This window comes from Sorex araneus, chromosome 4 (assembly GCF_027595985.1).
Source record: "Sorex araneus isolate mSorAra2 chromosome 4, mSorAra2.pri, whole genome shotgun sequence".
In the NCBI taxonomy this organism is placed as follows: domain Eukaryota; kingdom Metazoa; phylum Chordata; class Mammalia; order Eulipotyphla; family Soricidae; genus Sorex; species Sorex araneus.
Window position 1 is genome coordinate 207,844,580 of NC_073305.1, and position 25,831 is coordinate 207,870,410.

General features: G+C 43.7%; 1 protein-coding gene across 1 annotated transcript in view; it reads right to left on the reverse strand.

Annotated features, from left to right (window-relative positions):
- Positions 1 to 10,618: 10,618 nt before the first annotated feature.
- The window catches only part of HS3ST4 (heparan sulfate-glucosamine 3-sulfotransferase 4), a 473,641-nt gene continuing 458,428 nt past the window's right edge, over positions 10,619 to 25,831 (reverse strand). The window contains exon 2 of the mRNA XM_055135170.1: positions 10,619 to 12,655. Coding sequence (XP_054991145.1) covers positions 12,019 to 12,655 — 637 coding nt within the window. The 3' untranslated portion in view covers positions 10,619 to 12,018. The remainder of the gene's footprint in view (positions 12,656 to 25,831) is intronic.

The following is a 25,831-nucleotide window of genomic DNA, read 5'->3' on the forward strand; positions in this document are numbered from 1 at the left end:
TGAGAGTCCCGAGGCTCTGGCAGAAGACAGGCAGGTGGAGAGAACACATTTAGTATGTGCTCAATAAATTCTACCTTAGGGTCAAGGGAACACTTCACCAGCCAACCAATGGCATTTGTCCTATATGTAGCAGTATTCTTATCCCCACTGATCAACTGTAGTCTGCAGTCTCCAAAAAGTTTCAGGAAGTGATTTAAAACTGGACTGTTTACCTTTCCTCTTGAAATCCTAAATGATGTTCTTTAGATTAAAAGCGAGGTGTTCATCACATTCGGGCAAAACATACATTGGAAATGTGAACAGCCTTTTCTTCCACTTATCAATCATGTTAGCTCTTCCCAGGGTTAACTTAACCCAGTGGGTAAAGAGGCAACAACTGGGAAATCAAGATTAAGAGAAGCTAAAATGAAAAGTAAATAGTACCTCTAGAATACATAAAGTCAGGTAAACTAATGTTATCTCAATAACAAATAGAAAGAGAAGGTGAAGGTCTTGTTTAAGGTCAAAGAGATGACAAGTAATAGAGAAGTAGCCCCAGTTGAAGACTATAGACTCTTCCCTGTACTCTCCTCATTAAAAAAATCTATTTATTCATTCTTTCAACTTGTTCGTCCCTTTGTTGATATTTGCTGTGCCAATCCTAAACCTAAGCACTGGGAAATAGAGACATTCTATTGCGGTAATTCACAACCTAGTAGAAAACAATGATGTGTTAGAACCATGTGCTTGAGTCAGGAACACCCAGAACAACCACCTAAAGGAAGGACTGACCAAGGATCACAACCTCTACTGTTAATTGGGAGAAAAGTCAAAAGCAGGAAGAGGAGGAGTCCGTGAAAGAGAGCAGAAGAAAACAGAGGTGGGGAAGTACCAAGGAGTGGAGTGATATGGAATAAAGGCAGATGGAGCAAGTGGCCAGAAGTGGCCAGCACTAATGTAGAGAAAGACTGGGAGTGGCTTCCACACTGGCAATCAGTGGCAACACTGATCATTTCATCTACTTACAAGAGTAGGCAATAGTAGGTGGAGATTTAAGAAAAAGAGTGGAAGAACTGGGCAAGATAGAATCTAGCTTCCAAAACTTTAGCTATAAAGGCAGGATGCCCCATAACATTTTGCAAAGTGCTACAGAATGTTATTTTTTAACTCTGGGGTCATCTGTTCTCAATCAATTATAGAGAAAGAACAAGTGATTGGGGGATGAAGTAAATAAAGGACATCTTCAAGGTTAAGAGTTGGAGATCAGGGCAAAATTTGGGGAGAAAATGAGCCCTCGTGGGAGGAATGAAGGGTTGATGCAAGCCCTGGTGATTTTTGACCTTCCTATTGGAGGTGACAGCAGATATTTTCAGCTCTTTCTTCGTGTCCTTTGCTCCTTCATTCTCCTAGCATGTAGCACTGTGCAGAGTTTGTATGTTGTGCTGTGAGATGGGCTTGCTTTCTGTCTCAAGGACACACAGGCTAGTGAGAGGCAGAGACAAGCTGGAATTGTCCATGCAGCAGCCAAGTCCTCCTTTGACCAAGAGCATAGCATTGGGGAGTCAGGGGGCAGGGGAGAGAGGGAGAGAGGGAGAGAGAGAGAGAGAGAGAGAGAGAGAGAGAGAGAGAGAGAGAGAGAGAGAGAGAGTTGACAAAAAGTGTGAGAAACTCTGAAGTTAACAAAGGGGACCTGGGCAAAAGCTGCCCATGGACAAATATAAGGGATGAATAGTGGAACTGCTTATCTAGCTGAGGTCAGAAGCTGCATACACAGAGACATCCCCATATGCATTCTCAGCCAAGAACCCAGAGCAGAATAAACAGATGGCAGGATGCACCCCAGTTTGGGAATTGATCTGTGCATTTGAGATTCAGACTTAGACCCAGCACGCTGCCTTTGGTTTGAATGCCATCCACTTCATTTCCTGCATTTCCTGTCAGCAGAATGGCCACGGCAGTGAAAACCCTTCCTTCCAAAGCCCTTCCCTGGAGCACTTCCAGTAGCAGTTCTTCTCCCCTGACACCCTTTAGAGACACTTCCTTGGGGATAAAAATGAAGACATTTTCCTCCTTTTTTAATGATGGGGAAGAGGTTATCTTCCAATCCATCAGAAACTCTTGCTTTCACTATTTCTCAAGAGTGAAATCTGCAGCCGTCGTCTCAAATGCTTCATGCTATTTCCTCTTGGGACAGAAGGCACTAATGTTAGTTAAATATCGCCTTTCCTGAGAATTATAACACACACTCACACACACACACACACACACCACATGCACACACACATGCACACAAACACACACGCACACACACACCACTCCTTTTCTATACTCATAAATTCCTGATAGTCTCAAGACTGTTCCCATGGTCTTAGCAACAAAATGATGGCAAAAGTTCAGATACTTGAAGATGTACATTTAAGGGGAGATAAGTTCTACTGCAGAGATGTCGGTGTGAGTTACCGGGAAAGATGTGGCAGAGGCGGATCTGAAAGGGAATATTGAGGCTCCTTGGCTTTTTCTCTTCTCTATTCTCTTGGGACCTTACCTTGTGGTGGGCTGGAGCTATAGCACAGCGGGTACGGCGTTTGCCTTGCATGCAGTTGACACGGGTTCAATTCCCAACATCCCATATCATCCCCTGAAAACCACCAGGGGTAATTCCTGAGTGCAGAGCCAGGAGTAACCCCTGTGCATTGCCAGGTGTGACCCAAAAGAGCAATAAAAAAATAAACTTAAATAAATATGCATGGAGGAAATAAATATCTCAACAACTCTGGGAAGGTATGGAAACTAAATGTAGAGGTCAAACTAGCTAAAATCTTGCCTCAGTCAAAACATAAGTGTGTACTTCAGACAAATTCCTTATAAAACTCTCTTCTTCAAGTCTCTGTTTCTCTCAACTGCAAAAACAGAGACAACAAGAAAACTTCGGGAGATGATCAACTGCAGCGGGTAGGGCGTTTGCCGTGCACGCAGCTGACCCTGGTTTAATTCCTCTGCCCCCCTCAGAGAGCCTGGCAAGCTACCTAGACTATCTCTCCTGCATGGCAGAGCCTGGCAAGCTACCCATGGCATTTACGGTATGCCAAAAACAGTAACAACAAGTCTCATGATGGAGACATTACTGGTGCCCGCTCCAGCAAATCGATGAGCAACGGGATAACTGTGACAGTGACAGTGACCTTGTGGTACTCAGAGGCAGCTGTAGTCCTGGTAGTTCTCAGGGAATCAAACCCAAGTCTCCAACATACAAAGCATGTGCTCCCGCCTCCTTGACATTTTCATGGGAAGTGAGTCAAGGACTCCTATTATACTCAGAGCTGGACACCGGCTCATCTTTGCCTACATGAACCCAGTGGGCTGCCTCCAGGAAGGAAACAAACTAGTGGACACTCAGTCTTTAAGAAACACAATTTATTATAATCCCAATCTGATTTCTCTGCCCCTCCACACTTCATCATTCTCTTTGTTAGAATATTTTATGTTTCATTCAGGTAAAGTGAGATATGAAAAAAACCCTGAAAATTAAAAAGGAAAAGGTAGTAATTCTAAAACAAACAAAATATCAATTCTTCTCTCAAGTTGAGACCAATAGGAAGGGAAACATCCACCATCTTGTACGGTTCAAGATTCTTTTAATATTTAAATTCTAGAACTTAGTGTCTTCTGGGAAACCATTCTATCCATTCTCAATTCTTGACTGGACTGTTTTTAGTGTTTTATTTTATTTTAGTTTAGTTTTTACTTTTCAGGTAGGCATGCAGGCATCTTTCTCCTATAAACATAATGTTATAATTTTGTCCTGGCACTCAGCACTGCTGTGATACATAAATACTTGCCAAATAAATGATGAGATGGATGAAAAGATAAAGACGTCACCAACTATCTGGTTTAACAACCCTCACTCCAAAGCTTCTTTTGTCTAAGCTCATTGATTTTGAATATAGATGATTCCCTTGACATCCTTGAAATATCCTCTTGCTTCTTATCCAAAGAAGTTTCTCTTGGTTAAAAGATCATCAAAAGAGGTATGGAAAGGTATGTAAACTTGCCAAACACACACGGGTCTAGGTCAGCCCCAAAGTGCACTTGTGGGACTCAGAATGTTCTCAGCCCGGCATGGTTCAGAGTATATAAAGTAGTAGAATATTTGCTTTTGAGAACACCATTAGGAAAAGTTAGACAATGCTCAGATGAAATAAGCCAATCAGGGATACACTCGACCCTGGCTTCCTGAAAATGTCTCCTCATTAGCTTATGTAGAAACATCCCATTACTGACAATTATGTTCTGTTAGACAGATATTTTTAAATTGATTTGTCCCCTTAATTTTCTTGCATGAGGGAAGTAGGAAGTGCACTAGCCTGAAGGAAGCTTGGGTCTTTTGCATTACCTTGAGCAAGATTTCTTTCCCTTTTAAAAAATTTATTGTTATTACTTTAATGAGTGTTTTTATTTACAAATATAGTTTTGATACATAAATTCACCGTGCAAAGATTGCTTTTTTTTGTAACAATAAGGAGTAAATGTGGTTCTGTGGGACTGGATTAAACAATCCCTCTTTAATAAAAAGAAGACAAGATAAAATCATGTATTAAAATTGGTATTAATACAAACATTTTTTCACAAAAATACTATTTTTAAAAGTTTACTAATATCACAAGCAGAAAATCTGGAAAATTAACAAACATTCTTGTTCACTAGTTGTCAATCTCATTGCTATGTTCCTCTCTCTTTGCCTTTTTTGACTCATACTTCTTTTTAAAAAAGTCTTTTTATTTTTAAACCATTTTTTATTATGATATCAGGTACTGTTACTCATACTTCTCATGCACATGTAATTCCAATACTATACTCATCACCACAGAGCACGCTTCCCCCAGCAATGTCTCGAGATTGTTGCCCCCATACTCACTCACCTGTAAGCTGAGTTCTGTCGATAAAATCTTCAGTTCTCATGACTTTGACCATTTGCTGTTCTCTTACCATGTTTCTCCTCCCTCCCAACTATAGGAGATTTCTCTTTCTCTCTGTCTCTGTCTCTGTCTCTGTCCCTGTCCTTCTCTCTGTCTCTCTGTCTCTCTGTCTCTCTTTTTTTCTATCTCAGAGGTGGTGACAACTACAAACATACAGATGAGTAGAGCTAATAACCCAAAATTCCACAAAATTGTAAATCTAATTTTTTTAAAAAAATCTAAATATTTTTAAAGTATACAAAAATTTAAAGAATAATGTAAGTGCAAACAGTGTTTGGAGGGAGTGCTTGGGGGGTCATATGTGATGCCAGGGATAGGGATGGAACCCAGGTTGGCCTCATGCTAGGCAAGCTTGAGCAAGATTTCTAACCTTGCGTCTTTAAATGAAAAGTGGGTACAAATTTTGAGGGTTCTCTACATCCACATTTTCAGCCATACTCTTGGCTTGCCCTCAAGATGCCTGTTTTAATCCCTTCTAGATTTCAGAGAACCTCTACACATTTTTCTTGGTTTTTCATGGCCCTTTTCTTTAGCATAGTCAGCCCTATTACAAAATTCAGGTTCCCAAATCATCTGAAATGGTAATATGGCATCTCTGAGAGATGACAGGTGACTTCACTCAGACCATGAGATGCACGGGCAGTGGACGATGAGAACAGAGTGGAATAAACATATTGGGAATTTAGTGTCCAGGAAGGAGCCATCAGAAACCTTCTGGGGGGGCTGGAGCGATAGCACAGTGGGTAGGGCATTTGCCTTGCAAGCAGCCGACCTGGGTTCAATTCCCAGCATCCCATATGGTCCCCTGAGCACTGCCAGAGGTGATTCCTGAGTGCAGAGCCAGGAATAACCCCTGTGCATCACCAGGTGTGACCCAAAAAGAAAAAAAAAAGAAACCTTCTGGGAAGTTGCTCCTGGGGGCTGGATGGCTATGGAGAGAAGTATATATCACTCTGGGGGTCTTAAAGGGGCTAAAGTATGCATGTCAGGGATATCTGAGACTGGTCATAGTGAGATGTGTCAGCCTCAATAAGCTCATGTCTGACATTCAGTGCTACTACTGCCCCACCACGATCAGAAAAATAGGGTGTTAATGGTTCTTCAAGAGCCAGAAAAATGTGCTGAAGATCTTTCTGGTCCTCAAGCACATGAAATCTTCTCTAGCCTTCTTGTGGCCTGATAGAGGACCTTCAGCCGTAGGTCTGCTATTGTTCTCAAAATCACCCTCTTACAATGGTCCTGGGTGATTCAGTGGGATCAGGGATAACCCGAAGGGCCTCTTCTGACTTTAGAGAAAATATGATGAAAATAGCCTCAGAAATCACATTTATTTGCTCTCCTGGCACCTCTTTCTCCCACTGTCCCCTGCATTGGACTTTTATTTCTGTGATGACATTGCTTTGGGTGCTTGGGAAAGAAAATGTCTTTGATTCCCAGACCATTTAAGGCCCCATCTGGGCAGTAGGGGAACAAGATTGGTCGATCATTCCTGATTTACAGTCATCATCTCTACATTACCTCCCAATCTAATTTAAGTGTGGAATTGTGTGATGCCCTTGTATTTTTAACTATGACCGGTTTTTGCACATTTTTCAGCGATATTAGTTTGGTATTTCCTTCTTCAGAGATGAGTGACCTGGTAGCTAAAAGCTAAGAAAAAGGGGTCACTCTTTGCTCTTGGCTTTTGACAGTGTCAAACAAAGAACACAGGTGGGGGGGGTTTCTAGAAGAAATTCTGTCCCAGATAATGACCTGGTTCTGGTCTCAAAGAAAAGAGGCAGAGGAAAAGATAATCCTTGATGACAGTGTCCTACACACACACACACACACACACACACACACACACACACACACGTGTTATTTTTCTCTTCTTAACCACCCAACCTTATATTCGGATGCATTTAGTTTTTGTTAGTGTCACCTCTTTCTGCTTTAGCCTAACTCTTGAGCAGGACAGAAACAGTCTTCCATCTGGGATGACACCAAATGTGGTGGAGTGCTTGTCAGTGGTACCCATACTTACTGGTCCTTCCTTTGGCCAAATTAACTATCACCCCACCATGCTTCATGGTACCATAGCATCCCCACTCAGAGCAAGGTAGACCTTCATCGCAGGATTGTTTTTCATGTCCATTTCCCCCACATACTCAGGAGCCTACTCAAGGCTGCCCTTCTCTCTCCCATATCTCATTCCCTTGCCATTAGGCCATTCTGCCCCATTAGGGGGTTAAAAGCCTTAATGAACCTGGACTGACTCTAGACCAGGGTCACGTATCTGGTGTTCAGGGTTCCTGGAGACTCTTGTCCATCTTCTTTAGATAGGCATCCATTTCTCCACTTTCTTGACCTTTATTTCTCACCTTGATGACAGATGATATATTGCCTTGTCACATAAAATATTTCCCGCTATCAAAAAAGTGGTTTCATGTACCTCTTATGTCTGAAGATAATACATCCTCAACCCCTTTGAGTAGTTGAAATCATATCATCTCATCTCATCCTACCCCCATTTAGTTTTTTGGGGGGGTAGGGTGAGATGAAATTCTGTTTGGTCTTGATGCAATAAACCTCAGTGCTTACTGCAGCTGAAACCATCCTGAGTGGGGAGCATAGGAAAGGCCAGAGTGATGAGAACGTGTCTCACTTTGCGGTAGTAGGGAACATGTCCTGCCCTGGATAGTCGAAGATTTTGCGTGTGAATTCCTGAAATGTTCCTGATTTGATGCTGTTTGTACAGGCACTTTCTTCCAGACTTGACTGACCAAATCAACAGCAGTTCATTTACTCTTGTGTCTCATACTTACTCAGTTTATGTAAAAACTGTCTACCTATGGTATACTCAAAAGAAGCGTTTTGTTTTGTTTTGTTATTTTTATTTTGGGGTCATGCCTGGCAATGCACAGGGGTTATTCCTGACTCATACACTCAGGAATTACTCCTGGCGATGCTCTGGCTACCATATGGGATGCTAGGAATTGAACCCGGGCCGGCCATGTGCAAGGCAAACGCCCTACCCGCTGTGCTATTGCTCCAACTCCAGGAAGCATTGTTTTGGAAGAGGTTTCAGAGCCCTCCCATTCTCCTCCCGTTTCAGCTTCTATTTCATGAACATCATTCCCATTTCCTTCCCCATGAGCTCTGCCCCATCCCTGTCATTGTCGCCCTCATCACCGCCATCTGGTATGAGGCTCTGATTAGAATTCTGAGAACCCAGGACCTTCCCAGGGTGCACACACACCTGAACTTAAACCATAGGAAGTTCTCGGGGGTTGCAAGACATTCCCCTCAGTTTGGGGTAGTAGGGAACATGTCCTGCCCTGGATAGTCGAAGGTTTTACATGTGAATTCCTGAAATGCTCTCAAGTCCTGCTTTTCACAGACAATCGACAAAAAGTCCTGCTGAGTGTCTTTCCAGCCCGGCTCTTGTTTTCTGAAGTCATAGATCTAAGTAGCAAATCTGGGCTTTCCCACCATGCAGGTATAGACCGATAATGGACAAGGAGATAAATGCATGTGGGTACAATGGCTGGCATACCATCTGGAAGGAGGAACTCGCCTTTTCTTGTCTCTGAGTAATGCCGCCCCCCCTTTCCAGAGCGGTGGGTCCTCCATTCAAGGGAAGCGAGGGGATGAGGAAATTAAATATAATTTATTCTTTGCTAATTGAAATCAAATACAAAATTCAATCTGCCGTGAGTTGCCATGCATGCGTTTAAATAGGGTGTAAGTATTATTAACCTAGCTCCTTAGCAGGTTCATTTAGCTTTTCTGGGTAGAAAATAATATATTTTTTGTCAGATTTCCACAGTGAAGAAAGGGGGACCTGGATTAATGACTCACCCCCAGAGTGACACGGATCAAGTGAGAGTAGACACTGCAGAAAATAGAACTTAAACATGTCAAGTTTGCATTTCTTTTCCGAATCATGAGCTTTCAACCATATCGCCAAACAGATCCATAGAATAAAATCCTCAAGATCTCTGGGCTTAGGCCTCAGTCTTATTTCCCCAGAGAATTTTAGCTTACTGTTAAAATATGTGCATACTTTAAGGGGTGATAGGAGGATTCACTTTTATTTCCCAGGCAAGAACAGTTTATTAACCATTCTTGTTAACCACATTAAACAACAGATTTGTTTCTTTTAGTTATGTGAAGGAATATGTTTACTGAATTTGAGTGTGTGTGTGGGGGGGGGGGTTCTCTCAAGAAGTGTTCAGGGGGCCTGAGGGTGGTATTCGGATGATGTGATGCTTCCAAACCCAGCGGTGTTGTGAGCTATCAAGACTACACACAGCTGAGCTGAGGCAGGCAGTATACATGTTGCCAGGGAGTAAACTTGGGGTCTCTGCATGTCAGGTACATTTTCTAGCCCCCAAGCTAGCTCTTGGCCCCTTACTGGATTTCCATTTAAGTAGCTCTTAAGATTCTAATGTTGTGAGCTTACAAAGACAAGGAGATAAACAATGCAAAGGGTGTCTGAGAGGCTGAGTCATGGTGCATCTCCTCAGAAAGAAGAGATGGGGGTAGTCACCTTCGCTGGTAGAAAGAAACGTTTACCTCTGAAACTTATTACCAGATACCACTTAGGAAGCTATGCAGTAAGATTAGCATTAAGTCATTCCCACTGATTCCCAAAAGTGAGAGACAGAAAGTGTGTGTGTGTGTGTGTGTGTGTGTGTGTGTGTGTGTGTGTGTGTGTGAGAGAGAGAGAGATGGAAAGAGAGAGAGAGGTGTTATTTTCATTAGTTTCTTCAAAGGACATAGGACTCATTTTGATTGAAAGTAAGCTCCAGATAACACTAACAGAGATTTCTAGGGAGGATGAGAGCGCAAAGAAATATACAAGGAAGACTGTCCTCAAAAAAAAAAAAAGTCCTCCAGTTGTTCTCAATCCTAATTTTCAAATGAGCATTTAAAAAAGTATATACGAGGGGCTGGAGCGATAGCACAGCGGGTAGGGAGTTTGCCTTGCACGTGGCCGACCCGAGTTCGATTCCCAGCATCCCATAGGGTCCCCTGAGCACCGCCAGGGGTAATTCCTGAGTGCAGAGCCAGGAGTAACCCCTGTGCATCGCCAGGTGTGACCCAAAAAGCAAAAAAAAAAAAACCAAAAACCAAAAAACAAAAAATGATATATGACTTAAACCATTCCCCACAATAGACATTCTAAATCATCAAGAACTCTGAACTAGAGCTCAGGGAGCAGCAGCCTGAAACCCCCCACAGGGGACTCTGCTCTAGCTCTGGCCACGCCCCTGCGTGAAACAAGTTCCTAAAATCCGGCAGCCGGCAACACCCTCATCTGAACCAACGTGCATTTCAAGCAGGTGTGCTTGCGTGTCTGTGCGTGCATGTATGTTTATGGTGGTTGTTTTTTTATTTTTTATTTTTCTTTGGTAGTGCAAATATATAGGTTGCCCAGTAACCGCTTTATATCTCGAAAAATACTTCTAATATTGCTCCCGAAACTGGCACAGCAGTTCATTTCTTGCTTTGATGGGCGAGGATCGGAAGCACTTTCAGGAACCACTTCTTTGATCCGAGTTCAAGAACCATATTACTCCGCAGAGAGAAAGAGTCCCCTGAAAGACTCTCGCGTGCTAGAGACGGGATCTCGAGAAGGCAGGGGGAGGGGGCAGAGATGGCTAACACAAACACACCACTGAAACCCATCGCTGAGGTTGCATTAAGCTTTATAACAACACAGTTTTCATTTAGCGGGAGAAATGACAGTTTAATAACAGCTGAACAGATTTAACTCCCCCGACTCATACATATTTCCAATTTTCTAGAACAATTCCTGGTTTGGGAGATTTGTGAACAAGTGCTTCATGTCAAATGGTGCATTTTAATCCAATCAAGTGAACGGGAAGGGGCACTTGACTCAACAGCCCTTGAAGGGGGTGTCCGCATACAACCCATACCCTAACCCCACCCCCAAAACTGGATCTGACAAATGTCGCCAGCTCTCTTGCCACTGCCCCAGAGGTGCCGTCTTTGAATTGAGGGAATAAAGCATGATCTGACCATGAGGGGGGCCAGGGTGCAAATGGAGAAAGGGTGACAGACCCGCACTTGGTTGCATTGCTAAGGATTACTTTGAACACAAGACATGCCAATTTTCTGGTCCTTGCCCCTCGGGGTACTCCACAGAACCCCTGCCCCAAAGCACGTCTCACAACCATTTTGCAACGTGGGGAGAGAGATTTTGGAGACAGGGAGGCTGCCCGTGAAGGCCATGGGCTTCTGGTTTTTCCGCCTTAGCTATGCCATTCCTCTACCAACCTCGGAACTCAGCTTGGAGATCAGCAGTGGGGGCTGCTGACTCTCACACAGGGGTAGAAGTTAAGCTCTGCCACCACCCACAGTACTCATGAAGAGAGAGATCCAACCCTCCTTTGAGGACCCTTCGAAAGAAGGCTTTCAGGGGTGTCCGATTTTCTTTTTAATTTTTTTTTTTTTGGTAGGGAACGTGCATGCCTCTGCCTTCGTAAGATGAGATGGGAGGAAGCCAAAGAGTTGTAGGATGAGATTGTTAAGGTCAAGGCTAGAGGCCCCACAGAGGGAGAACCTGGCTCCCCAGGAGTCCTGGAGCGCTCAGCCACAATTAGCATTCTGGAGAGAGGCCGAAGTACAGATTTATACAGCAAGGACCTTTTCAGCTAGAGGGCTAGAGGTCAGGCTTCCTAAGGTGAGAGCTCCCTGAAAGTAGACCTTCCTTTCCGGTCTTATCACTGACACATGGATGGCACTGTCTCTGACCCAGATAGCTCTTTCTCCTGTCTTCAGACTATTAACTAGTAGAAGACAGAGTTTACTAGTGGTCCTGGGTAGCCGTCTGGTTAACCAGGTGCTTCTGCCCAGGCCGGCCCGGTTCCTCTATGAGGAGTGCCCTGGGATCCATCCCTTTGCCTCGGTCAATAGGATTGGAAACCATCCTGACCGGTCAAAGGAAGAGATCGACGTGCCCTTCCTTCCAACAAGGCTGCGGCAGCAAAACCTGGGGGATTCGGGACTCAGTTAAGGAGCGATAAGCCCTTGCCTTCCCACCACCGCGCCAGCCTCATTTGTCACCCTCTTCCTGTTCCCACTGGAAATCTTGACCAGTCATTTGGTAAAACATCATGTTGAAGGGTTTGTAGAATTTCCGCAGTCTGTGGATCACATCCGGGTCAATGCGGGGATGAGTCCGGCCTTTGCTCTTGCCCAAGCACCTCGGGGCACCGCTGTCTTCTGGCTTCTTGAGGCAAGGGAATCCCTTGGTTTTGTTGAAATAGAAATGTTTCTCAGTCACCACCCGCTTCAGGCCGAGAAAGTCCTGGACTTTGGCCATTTCCCCCGCGGGATCCACAATGAGTCTCTCGCCGCTGACGAAGAGGATCTGGGAGAGGGGGAAGTACTGGAGCCAGTTCTCCAGGTGCAGGGCGTAGATCCCTATCCGAATGGCACTCCACGAGGCATCGATGAGCCCCAGGGTCCGATTTTTGAAGGCCAGCACTTCGAAGGTGGGGATCTCAGGCTTCTTCGACAGAGTCTGGGTGTAGTCAGAGATGGCCCTGGTCACAGGGTTCCGCACCACCACGATCAGTTTGATGTCCTTGGCCATGGAGTGGATGCGCTTCGGAGCCTCATTGGTCACAAAGTAACTGGGGGTCTTCTCCATGGTTATCTGCCCATCCACAGTCTTGGGCATCACATTTCTGTAAGAGAGAGGACACGGGAAGAGAGTGGTTATTCCTGTGGAGAACTACCGTGATGATTGGCATTAGTTATGTCAAGCACATAGCCCCGTGTGGAGCTATTCATCGATAAGCACTTGGAAGTTATTTTTCAAATTTAGTTCTGGCGAAGGCATTATCAGAAAAGGCAGTCGAAGGCGGATGCATTCATTCTTGAAAATTTTATGCGACCTAAATTACTGCTTTCACTCTTACCAATTATATTTAACCCAGATATACTCTTGTGTTTTTTTCCATATATTAGATCTAGACTCTCTGAAAGGGAGATAATGAGAACACCTCCTTCACACTATAGTATAAGGATTAAAGAAGGTAAGGTCTGTAAAGTATTTAACAGAATCTGGCATGTATAAGAGCTTAATAAATCAGGGTTGTTATTATTGTAATGGCTTTTGGAAAATGTTGAGCTCAACAAGACCTCACAGATTATTTAGTCCAGGGGTTGGTAAACTACTACTTGCCTCCTGTTTCACGAGAGCCTGCAGCTAAGTGTGAATTTTAATCTTTAAATGGTGTGTGGGGGGAAACAAATAATAGTGTTTTGTGATACAGGAAAAGTATATAAAATTCCAATTTCAGTGCTTCAATAAATCTTCATTAAAACGTATCCACACTCATTCCTTTTGATATCACCTATGGTTGCTTTTATAAGCAGATTTGGGTAATTTGTAATAGTGACCATCTGACACACAAACCAAGCATATTTATTACCAGGCCCTTTAAAGAAGGAAAAATCTGATTACTCCTGACATAGTCTAAAGGTATCACCTGAAAATGAGATAACTGAGACCCAGAGGCAAGGGAATGGACAGGGGCATTCTATAAGTTCTGTGTCCTCAGAAAGTTGAATTAAAGCTCCAAGTCTCAATACCCTCATTTGATCTGATCTGAAACTCCCTTCAAGATCAGTCAGGAACTACAGTGACAAAGAGTGTTACAGTGCCCACATAGTCTTTTGCCACCTATGGGATTTCTTTCCTGCTTTAATTCTAAAGTTGTCTTTGGAGCCAGTGATAGATCCCCCATGCGGGTCCCTGTCTTTGGGTTTTCTTTCCAAGGTTACTCTTCAAACTTCAAATATACCTCTCCATCCCTGTTCCTTTTGACAGAGGGTCTCACTGGGGAGCTTCGAGATATTGGGGGAATTCGACGGGACGCACCCCCTAATCCTAATATGTCAGGCCTGTGGATACTTTTATGAAGCTTGTGTTTCCATTACACAGTCAATTTGCTGGAGGCATATGCAGACTGAAGTTAACCGACGATAAACCTGCTCCAGACCTGTCGGTACCACAGGCCATCTGCCACCGTGTGCTCCATTAAGTCTCCTCACTTCTGAGCCATGCACCAAAGTGGTACATCTAGGATTACACAAGACCTCTTTGTTATGATGACATGCTTTTAAATGTCTCCGCTAATAAAACTTAATATGGACGAGGATCCCTGAGCTTCTTCTAACCATAATTAAATTTATTTACTATAGCATGTGTGGAGCAAGAACGACTTTTCTTTTATCTTTAATTCACATGCTTTGTCAATAATTAATTGCCACTGGGTTTGGAGCTTTCTCCTCAAGCACTTTTATTAGGCAAGAGGATTTTTCCTGGTAGAGAAATTCACAGAGAGCTAGTTGTCGTGAGAGTGTGATGGTAATCAGCAGAATGGGGTTTTCAGAGCAAAGCAATAACCCTGGTCATGAATAACCAGGTTTGCCTTGGAATGACGTATTCCCCAAAGTATCCTGAGTGCCATCACATTCGAGTCTGCCTGGATTTCACCACACTTAACTACCTCATATAGAGGGGTAGGAGAAGAAAGTCTTTAGGACTGACAAACACGTGGTTTAAGAGATCTGAATACCCATGTCATCTCAACAAAATTACTGAAATCACCTGGAATCTAAAATTTTCTGATCCCAAATATAGGGTTAATGTAACCCTGCTTTTATAGGATTGTAGTGAAGATAACGTGAATAAATATGTTTGATTATAAGAAATCACCTAAATCAATGGGATAATGCAAGCAAATCACTTAAATCAATCAGTGCTGAATTTTGTTTTAACTTAAGCAAGGACTACAAGATCTTGGGTACAGCCATCCTAGGAGAAAGGTAAGAAGGAAAGGTATTTATCTTTAACCAAGCAGAAAAGCTGAACCACACAGGAACTAAGGAACAGATTTCGAAAACAAAGTGTATTCCGATTCAAGGCGATATCAATGAACCACACTTTCTGATACAGCAGCCAAAGCCTGGAGCCTGAGCCCAGTCAGAATGAATGTAAGGGACTCACGGAGGTATTTTAATTCCATCTCCATTGGAGAGACTCATCTCAAAGAACGAAAATACTGAATGGGTGTTTAGACAAAAATTACCTGAAGATATTTTTATGTGACCCTTTCCAGATTTTAGCTCTTCAGATGTATTTCTGCTTGTTAATGTTTTCTTATGCAGAGGAAGAGCAGAGAGATTTTTTCCTCTCATCCTTTCTTTGCCCACCCACTTCTTAGACCTTAATGCTTGTCTTTACATTGAGCTCCATTCAAATTCATCTCCTTCACTTCAGCTAATTGCTACCATCTGTTAAGATCTTTGTGGAGCTTCAGTCTTTTATCCCTAGCATCTGGGATGAAATGGCAGTCAACCAATAAGCCATTGTGTATAGAAATGTGTGTGTGTGTGTGTGTGTGTGTGTGTTTAGTACAAAGGACAGAGGACAGGAGTCAGTGTTTAGTGCAAAGGGGATTGAGGACAAGATGTCTGGAAAATGCACCAGAAAAGAGGAATGCAGAGGAGCCTGAATGGCTTTGGCCATCCTGTTACAGGGGAAATGAAGCCAACCACACATGATAAGAACATCTCAATGAGCCTGCACATAATAGCAGTGAGTTCAGCCACTCAGGATTTTGTTATCGTAACCAATAAGAAGATAACCAGGAACTGCAAAATGCCAAAAGTAGCAGTGCCCTCCTTTCTTAAGCCAATTCCGATTCAGTTGTGTTCATTCATTGACTTGACTGGCTCACATCAACAAATGGCCACAGAGTAGTAAACAAAACAGACCTAGGTTCCTCCTCCCCCCCCAACAGAACCTCCAATATATCACCTCTGGTGTGTATATATATATGTATATATATATATGTAACATATATATATATGTTACTCTGAGACACTCTTTTGAGTAACATATGCAGAACCAGTTTTATCAACAGAGATTCTCATTATTTTGGGAGGGAAACTGGTTCAGAGCCTACATACATGTTTCAAGGTCTCCAGTGAGTCCACACACCTCTTTCGTTTCTAGACTCAGTGGCAGAGAAAAAAGTAATTCAATGTCAGTGTCACTGTTCTAAAACAGTTCCCAAAGCCAGGTGCTCTAGAAATACCTAAATTAAATATATGAATTGATCTCTTGCTGAAAGGTGAGACTTGTAGGAATTAGTTGTGTTGTCTCAATCTGCCTTTTCTTAGCTCTTCATTCTCACCAAGCTTCTCATTTGGAAGTTCAATCCAGCAACTATTTCTTGACCTATTTTTCTCCAGTAGAAGAATCCAGCAACTATTTCTCGACCTATTTTTCTCACTAGCTGGCTTTGGGTCTTATTTTTCTTTGCCTTTTTCAGGGACTTTTTGCATCATCCCTTTTTGCATTTGGAGCTTTTGCATGCAAAAGGGACTTTTTGCATTTTCTTTCTCTCTCCTGAACTAAGGTACATTCTTCTCAACTGGACCTGATATTTCAATGTGCCTGCATTGTTGCGTCTTGGTGCCCCAGAAGACCAGTAATACCAAAGAAAGTGAGACAAGTAAGGATTTTATTTTGGATGCTCTACTAAGAACACACAGGAATATGGTAAGAATAGGAGGCAGACCACTTGCTATGAATATCTACCAGAGCAGGTAAATGATACTGGCAGCATAGATACAGGTGAGGAAAACTTAGTACGTTTATGCTTGGGACTGGGATGCATTTTATTATTATTATTAATTATTATTATTATTATTATTGCTTTTTGGGTCACGCCTGGCAATACACAGGGGTTACTCCTGGCTCTGCACTCAGTAATTACTCCTGGCAGTGCTTGGGGAATCGAATCTGGATTGGCCGATTGCAAGGCAAATGCCCTCCCACTGTACTATTGCTCCAGCCCCAGGATGCATATTAAAGGTCAGGCAAATGGGCCAGGGAGATGGCTCAAAGGACTGGAGCATATATTTTGCATGCAAAAGCTCCAAGTTTGCTCTCAACCATCATATAATTCCCTGAGCCCTGATAGTACCCTAAGTACCACACAGGAAATAGTTCCTAAGCATCAATAAGTGTGCCCCCCTCAAAAAAAAAATTAAAGGTCAATAGTTTTTTGTGATGTGAAGATGTTTGTACACAGTGACCCTCATAGATAACCCCAAGAGTGTTGGTCTGAGCTAATGAATGAAGAGATGTGGAGAATAGTGCGGAAGAAGCTGGTTTGGAGGAAAGGTACCGCGTCTAATTGGGAATCAGTAATAAGAAGCATCTGTTATGTATCCAATTACAGGTTTCCTTTCCTGAATAGGAAAAAGCACTTAAATGCTGGGTGTGCAAATTTCTTAATTCTGTTACAAATATTTTCACTAACTTTTTAATTCCCAGAGATCTTGATAATGACCTATTTTACAGACAAAATAACATCAGTACAATTTGCTCCTGTGCCCTTCACAACTAGCCTCAGAGCCATGGGTGCTATTTTATTCCCCTTTAGAGCCCCACCGTGGCCTAACCCAGCACTTGCCACATGGTAGTGGCCAAATTATTTTTCGTGAATGGATGTATAAATAAATGTATGGTCTCTAGAAAGCAGGAGAACTGGGGGTGGGGTGTGGGGATGGCAGTATGGAGAGAACAGCTCCTCTAAATAGATTTTCCAAGCACGGGGGTGCAAGCATTTTTGAGTTCTATTCCTTGTCTGAAAGACCATGCACTTCAGTGTGGGCCATATGGTGAGAAAAACACTGCATCTGGGCTTGGAACAGCTCGTTAACAGTATCTGGGGTGCTCGGAGCAGCCGTGACATCAGCATCAACACACAGTCCTGAAGCGAGAATCATTCTGCAGGATCACACAGATGCTCTCACAGCCTGAATGTTTATGAGACTCTGTCCAAATCCTGTGCTCCACCCCGGCTCCCACTGCCAAAGTGCACACATACACAGGATGTGTGTGTGTGTGTGTGTGTGTGTGTGTGTGTGTGTGTGTGTTGGGGGCGGGAATCTTCGCTGAGTACAAGCCCGCATTCATGTCAGGGTTGGGGGCTTTAGAAGAAAGAACCAGATCAATGTTACACACAAGGTGATCAAGAACATAGTTTTCCTAAGATTTTCTGAGTGTTTATTCCATGATTCATGGGCCAGAGTTCCAGTTCAGACATCCAATCTCTTAGCCCTTCTGGTTAGTGGGTTCAACAGTATAGTTGGGACCCTAGTCTGCAGAAATGTCAAGCTGGGACCCACAGGGAGCTGTGTCACTCTTGGAAAATTACTGAACAGGTCATTTGTCACAATCTCCTTATCAGGAAACAGTCATAAATCTAACAATTACTATCTGTTAATGATTTTATGAAGTTTATATGAGAGCACCTTACATGTGGCAGACTCCTGATACATTTCTTGCCACTTAAAAAAAGATATGTGTTTACAAATGTTTTCTTTCTTTGGAGGGGGTTTGATTTGGGTCATACCTGGTGGTACTCAGGGCTTACTCCGTGCTCTGTGCTCAGGAATCATTTCTGGTGGGCTAGGGGGACATAAGGGGTGCTGGGGATAGTACCCAAGTTGGTGGCATGCAGGCACCCTGGTCACTGTACTATCTCTCCAGTCCCAAGGCCGTTTTCTTACAAATTATCCCCACTCAGAGATCAGAAGACGGATTGATTCATTTACTTTAAATCACAGGAAGTGCAGAGGAAATGAATTTCAGGTATGACTTGCAGACTGGCCCCCCGCTCTTTGCCTATGCTTAACCGGGTTCATCATAGCCCAGCACAGATGTGACTGACCCAAGGTCACTTTACCAGGAGGTGGTAAAGCTGCACCTTCAAACGAGTCTCATTATGTGTTGCAAAGGTGGGCTGTCACGAGCTCACCACTGGGAGTTACAAAGCCCCAGGCTGGAATTCCCAGAAATCTGGCCAGATCAAGCTACATCGTTCAATTTGTGCTATGCCTCTCTGGGGCCTCCTCAATTGAGGCAAATGGAACCATCATGAATGCCAAGGGAGCGAGCAATCACCCGTGTGAGATATAAAGTGCCCATTCTCCCCGGAAGGGTCAGCGGCACAGCTTGCCTTTGGCTTGCCTGAATTAGAGGTACACGGGTGCCTCGCATTTTCCCCAATGCATTATCCAGTGGAACAAATGGTGCATAAATTAGTAATATTTTCTGAGCCCTCTTGATGAACTGTAACCCTCGAGAACGGTGGTTAGAGCAAGGGCAGGAGGTGGGGCCATTTCCCCTGCACGGAGGAAAGAAACTTACTTAGAAATTCAGTCGAGCACCTGCGACTTGCCAAGGTCCAAGCAAGGCAATTTCACGTGTTATCCTGCTTAAGCCTCACTCGTGTACCAGACGATTCACCGAGCCTGTTAACCGAGACAAGGTAACTGCGGGTCTGAGACGCAATGAGCCCTGTTCAAGGACACATCTCGAGACTGTCCTCTGCCCAGTTCTGTGAGAAAGTTGACTATGACCACGTCAGGCATGTTGGAGTCTTGTTTAAGCAAAAGACCAGCTGGAGTCTTGTGTAGGTGAAAGACCAGCTGCTGGGAAGCCAACTTCTCAGGTAAGGAAGCTAAGCAGTTTAGGTCTAGAGCCTTAAGGGTATCCACCAACAAGAAAGCAAGGAAGAAGGAATTCAGACTTCAGACTTGGGCTTCACAACCAACTAACGGAATGAGGCCAGGGGACTGAAGGACTGCCCTTCTCTATGGATCCTATAAGATGGCTTTGTTAAGGGTCTAGAGCGATAGTACAGTGGGCAGGGTAATTGCCTTGCACACAGCCAACCCAGGTCTGATCCCCAGCAACCCATATGGCCCCTGGAACCTGACAGGGATGATTCCTGAGTGCAAAGCCAGGAGTCATTCCTAGGTACTGTCAGGTGTTGCCCAAAACCAAAAGAAAAAAAAATAAAGCCTCCGTTATTATTGATTCCACACTAATTCCATGCTAGTGTTTATTATGCATCAGGTGTAAGGTACACATCGAAGGTAAGCAGGCATGGTACCTGCCTTTTAAATGTTGGAGAGTGTTGGGAAGGAGAGACCACAGTACCAGTCTGACTTTATAACTTATGTGTCTTATAAATGGACATCTCTGTTGTGGGCAAAGGTCTCTTCTCATACAAAATCATATCTACTGAGTCTGCTGTATTCCCACAGGCCTATTAGAGGAAGGAGGGGGACAGAGAAATGTGTGGGACAGAAGGTAGAAGAAGGGGGCAATGGGGAAAGCAAAGGATGAAAGAGGGGGGAAAAGGCACGAGGGAGGATGAAGACAAGTAGGAGTTGAGCACTGTACACACAAAATTAATGGTTGAAAAAGAATGAGGAGATGCCTCGGGCCTTGCACTGTGGGAGGAAGCAAATCCAGGTGGCAGGCGATTTTTCTGGTTTCAATTGGGGTCAGGCAGGTACAGATGTTTTAGGATTGGAAGGCTTATGGCGGTCTTTGTCAGAGATATTTCACAGAGGTGGTAGATTATTAGGACTATGGAAGTAGGCCGAGTAGGCGGTGCGCATTTCCCATGTTATCAATGAGCAAACTGAGCCTCCGAGAAGAGCCCTGTGTAAGGTCACACAGCTCACAGGTGGCAGAGCTGGGGTTGGAGACCTTGCTGAGCTGGCGTTCTTAACCACTACCCAATCTGATGAAGTGGAGGAAGGTCCAGTGTGAAGCTGGAGGGGCCAGCGTGATAATACAATGGGCAGGGCATGAAGCCAACACAGGTTTGATCCCCGGCACCCCGTTGGTGCCCCATGCCTCTCCAAGAGTGACCCCTGAGAGCACAGTCAGGAGTAAGACCTGAGCACAGCCAGGTGTGGCCCCAAAGCCAAAAAAAAAACAACACCCCCCAAAAAAAAGAAAAATAGAGTGGAGCTGAAAAATGGATGGGGTTGGGTGGAGAAGTAAGAAACGGCCCAGGAGATTTTCTTACCGAGAGGAACCTTGATAAGAACAGACATGAAAGTGGGTAAGACCGCGAGGTTAGTAGTCAGTTGGGGATGGGAGTGGGATCATGAGAGCTAATATTTAGGAACTTCCTGCCTAATGATGCCAATATTCCCAAGGATGGAGAAAAGGGCCATTTGCAAGCTTGGAGAGCTGGGAGGTGAGATGAGAGGACTCAAAAGAACAGAATGTAGCTGGATATGAGGTTCAAATTTATGGATTATGGAAACATAGTAAGAATTATTTTTTCTTGGCTTTTGCCTCCAGAGACTCATCTAGAAGAAAAAAAAAAGTCAGGAGAAACTCCAGGATCCTCACCCTGTCACCACCCCCCTGATGACTGCCTTCAAGGATTGTTGCCAGATCTTTCTGTTTAGGGTTTGGAGAGTTTTGGAAGAGCAATGGAGTGTGCCAGTGGACTATCTCATGGCCTTAACAAGAAGTCAGCATAGGAGATGGTGGTGAATAATGCCACTGAGAGAGAAGACTTTAGGTTCCAGGCTTGACTCAGTTTCTCAAACTCACACTCAGTCACTTTCCATGGCAGGTGATTCTTTCTTGGGGATAGGGATGTCCTGTGCATTGCAGGATGGTCAATTAGGATCCTAATCTCTATCCTTCAGGTTCTATGGCATCCCGGCCCAGTTGTGATTTAAAATATATATATATGCCCATAAACATTGCCAAATGTCCCATGAGACTCAAAAATCACATACCTCCCTACCCTTCATTGAAAGCCAATTGTGGGAACAAGTTGTCTGGCAGAAATCTGGGCATGTATGGCAGGCAGGACTTGGAGAAGTTACTTTCTTTGCTTTTGCTGTCTCTGGCATGACAGATGTTGATAAAAATTATGATAATGATAATACCTCAGAAGCCCGTATTAAAAATTAAATGGGTTAATAACTATGCTGTCTTTACAATTTGGTGCATGATAAGCACTGTTTTAACCATTTTCTGTCATTATAGTGAGTTTTAGGCCACAGAGACAATTAATCTGCAGTAATCTGCAAGCTGTCCCAATACATGAAATGGCAAATATCTCAGACTACTGATCACATTTCCTGGATTCAGAAAAGCTGAATGTGATCTGCAGACTGCTTCATAGCTTGTGGAGGTGGATTCTATGAGTCTTTAAAGACCTTCTGGCAAAGCTTGGCTCAGAAAGAACATTCATGGCTACCAACAAAGTCCCGTATGACCCCACCTAAAGAAACCCTCTAAAAGGGATCAGGGCTGCATCAAATAATGGACAGTAAAGGACTTCTGTTCAACCTAGCTACATGGGTTTCAAGGTGTTAGAAAATAAGAATTTTTCTTGAAACCGAAATGTCAAAAGAGCAATTAATCTGATTTTCACAAGAAAACTCTCAAGGGCTATTGAGTATCAGCTGAACTTGGAGGCCATAATTTGAAAGGATGACAATATCACAACAGTACACAGGGGCCAAATGTACATTTTAAGTGTTGTGTCAGGTTCATGGGGCACCATGATCAGAAACATGAAAACTCGGTGAGTTTGTGAGGGCCTTGGGTCAACTTCACACTCAACTGGGTGAAGAAGTCCAGATGGAAAAGTCCAGATCACTGATGGACAGGAAGACAATGAGGAGTTGAAGTACGAATATGAGTATTTACATCGATGTTAGAAATAAAGGGTTGACTATGTTTCTGGGTGTAAAGTACAGAGAGAATGGAATTATCTTCATAAATTTCCTGATGATCTTGCTAAAAGCAAAAACAACTAAGATTAATTTGTAAAGATATCATTACAAACAAGTGAGCTAAGTGTCCAGGATATTAGTAATGTCACAATCAGAAGGGGAGGAGAAAGAAGACTATATTGTAGTTTGAGAGGAGAGATGTATGAAGCAATGGTGGTTATTACTCTCTTCTAAGAAGCCTCGAGGGTTATGAACCACTTGGAATGAAACTTTCTTAAGTGATCATATAAATATATATATATATACATATATATATATTACTGTCGCTGTCATCCTGTTGTTCATCAATTTGCTCAAGTGGATGCCAGTAATGTCTCCATTCATCCCTGTCATATGCTAGTGTAGCCCGATAGCATATCAAGGTCTCTTTCAGGATCAGGGGAATGAGGACCATCATTGTTACTGTTTTTGGCATACTGAGTATGCCATGGGTAGCTTGCCAGGCTCTGCCTTGATATATATGTGTATATTATATATATATATATATATATATATATATATATACGCAGCCTATTTTTTTTTCTTTTTGGGTCAGACCTGGCATTGCATAGGGGTTACTACTGGCTCATGCACTCAGGAATTACTCCTGGCAGTGCTTGGGGGACCATATAGGATGCTGGGAATTGAATCCGGGTCAGCTGCTGCAAGGCAAATGCCCTACCCCGCTGTGCTATCACTCCAGCCCCTACATACAGCCTATTTAAGGAGGAAACTTCTTTGTGATCACAGGCACATTGCAAGACAAATGATAATATGGGAACTACTCTTTTTAAAAAATAAGGGCCTCACCCAGTGGTGCTCTGGGGCGAAACAGTGCTGGGGTTAGAACTAAGAACCTTGCCCCCGGTGGGCTTATGTTCTATTGGGGGGATTATCACCCTCGTCCCCATTTCCAGCTTATCACAGAATAAGTCACAGATTTTCAAAGCCAGCTCTTGCTTTCTCAGTGTGGATAAGGAGAAAATCAGATTTCTTTCATCCACTCCTTCCTAATGGTCCCTAGGTTGTCCAAAGTGATTGCGTACAATATGATGGTCCCTACTTCCCATGTCCTTGCATCGTTTTTTTTTGCCAGCCAAGCCTCCCCTGGTGGATTCAGGGCACCTGCAGCTCAGAAGGCATAGGTGCGCTTTCTTGGTGCAATCAGCTCCCTGAGGAGGGTAGAGGGAGGCCAGTCCATCACAGAAGGCTCCAGACCTGAACACTGGAGTGTTCACTCTTGTGCCCTGAACAAATTTCTCTATTTATCTTATTATACTAGGTCTGATTCCCTCTGTGGGATCTGAAACTTGAGGCCCATGCTACTTATTCAACTAATTATAAATTTGTTATTTTACATTTTCTACATCAGAACTGTGGGCAATCAGGTCATGAGTGTTTCTCTAGGAGATAAAACCAAGGTCACTTCATATTGGCCACTCCAGTGTATCTGGCACTGTAGCAGTGGTAGATCAGAAGAAAAGCAATGTCTTTTCCAGAAGAAGTTTGTCTTCTCTGAAATATACGGAAAAAAGTTGGATATGCTTAATCTTGCCTGATAGAGGTTCAGGCACTTGCAGTTGAGAATCACTGACTGAACGTTGGCTAGATTATTGTCCACACCACCTCCCCCAGAACCTGCTAAGAGCGGGTTCATTTTTGACGGTGGTGTGGCAAAAACATTTACTCAGGTTCAATATGTGCATTTTGAGCAACTGAAGCTTTGCTGAATGATTTTTGTTTTTGTTTGCGGGGGGTGTGGGGGGGTCACACCCCAAAATGCGCAGGGTTTGCACCTGGCTCTGCACTATGAGATTACTTCTGGTGGTGCTCAGGGCACCATATAGGATGCCAGGGATCAAACCTGGGTTGCAGGCATGCAAGGGAACACCCTACCTGCTGCACTATCTCTCTGGCCCCAACTCTGTTTTTGCTCCTCAGTTTCTCCCTTTGTTGGGCATGGATAATGTCCCTGAATCCCCACCCCTCCCCAACTCTCTCAAGATACCCGGAACCCTGGCCCAAATACCCATCCAAAGTAGTATAGGTAAATATGCCTGTTTATGTGCTTTTGGGGGTCACTGCTTGTATAGCAGGGCAAAGGCATGGGTGCAAATCTGTGGAGCGAGGCAGGGAGAAAAGCCACACGCAAATTCTGATTATACAGGACTCTGAGAGGAGCTCTAACCTCCTCAATGCATTTCTCTTAAGGATGACTTGTCCTGGTGACAATGAAGGGATTAAAAGCTCCTTTCTCCTTGACACTCCTAGGTGCCCAAGCATTTAAAATACCTCCTTGCTGGACCACGCTCAGCCACTTCCTGGGGCCCAGACCTCACAGTACACAAATGATCGGCATAGCATTTGTTTCTCCTTGTTGTCTCTGACTCTTCCCAGAGTGATCGTGTGTCTTGAGCAGCAATAGCCCACCATATGACTGAAGTTTACTCCTTCATATGGTTGCCTTTAGAAAACACATATGGACAGAATGCAAGGATGAATTCAACACTTCTTTAAAACAAATTTGTGGTTGAGTCATCCCCATTGAATCTACATTTTTGAGAGGATGCCATGTGTGTGCATGTGTGTGTATGTGTTTATAAGAAATGTGTTTTTCTTCCTTTTTTTTTTTTGCTTTTTGGGTCACAGCTGGCGATGCACAGGGGTTACTCCTGGCTCTGCATTCAGGAACCACTCCTGGCGGTGCTCGGGGGACCCTATGGGATGCTGGTAATTGAACCTTAGTTGATGCAAAATGTTTGGTATTTATAGGGCTATGGCAATCCATTTCAATAATTCTCATGTACACAGGTAGAGAAGTGCTATTCTAAAACCCATATGACCCCCTGTCTACTATCTCAGCTTCCACAGCATCTTCTTACCTATCTACTGCTTTCTCTTTCATTCCTGTACCATCCGAATACATAAAATCCTAGTGGTCATACATAGTGAGGTGGTTAGGAGGCATGGCCTCAAGGAGATGAATAGGTCATAGGTCTGGGGCCCTTCTGAGTAGGATTAGTGCTCTTAGAAGAGAGAATCAGGGAGCTCTCAAGAGGAAAAAGAAGAAAAGATGAGTATCTGATATAGGTTTTCAACAGGCACTAAATCTGCTCATGCCTCTATCTTGAAATTATCAGGCTCCAGAACCACAAAAACTAAGGTCCTATTTAAGCCCACCTGGACTGCTGTCTTTTGTTACAGTTCTCCAAAGCACTAAGATGCACTTC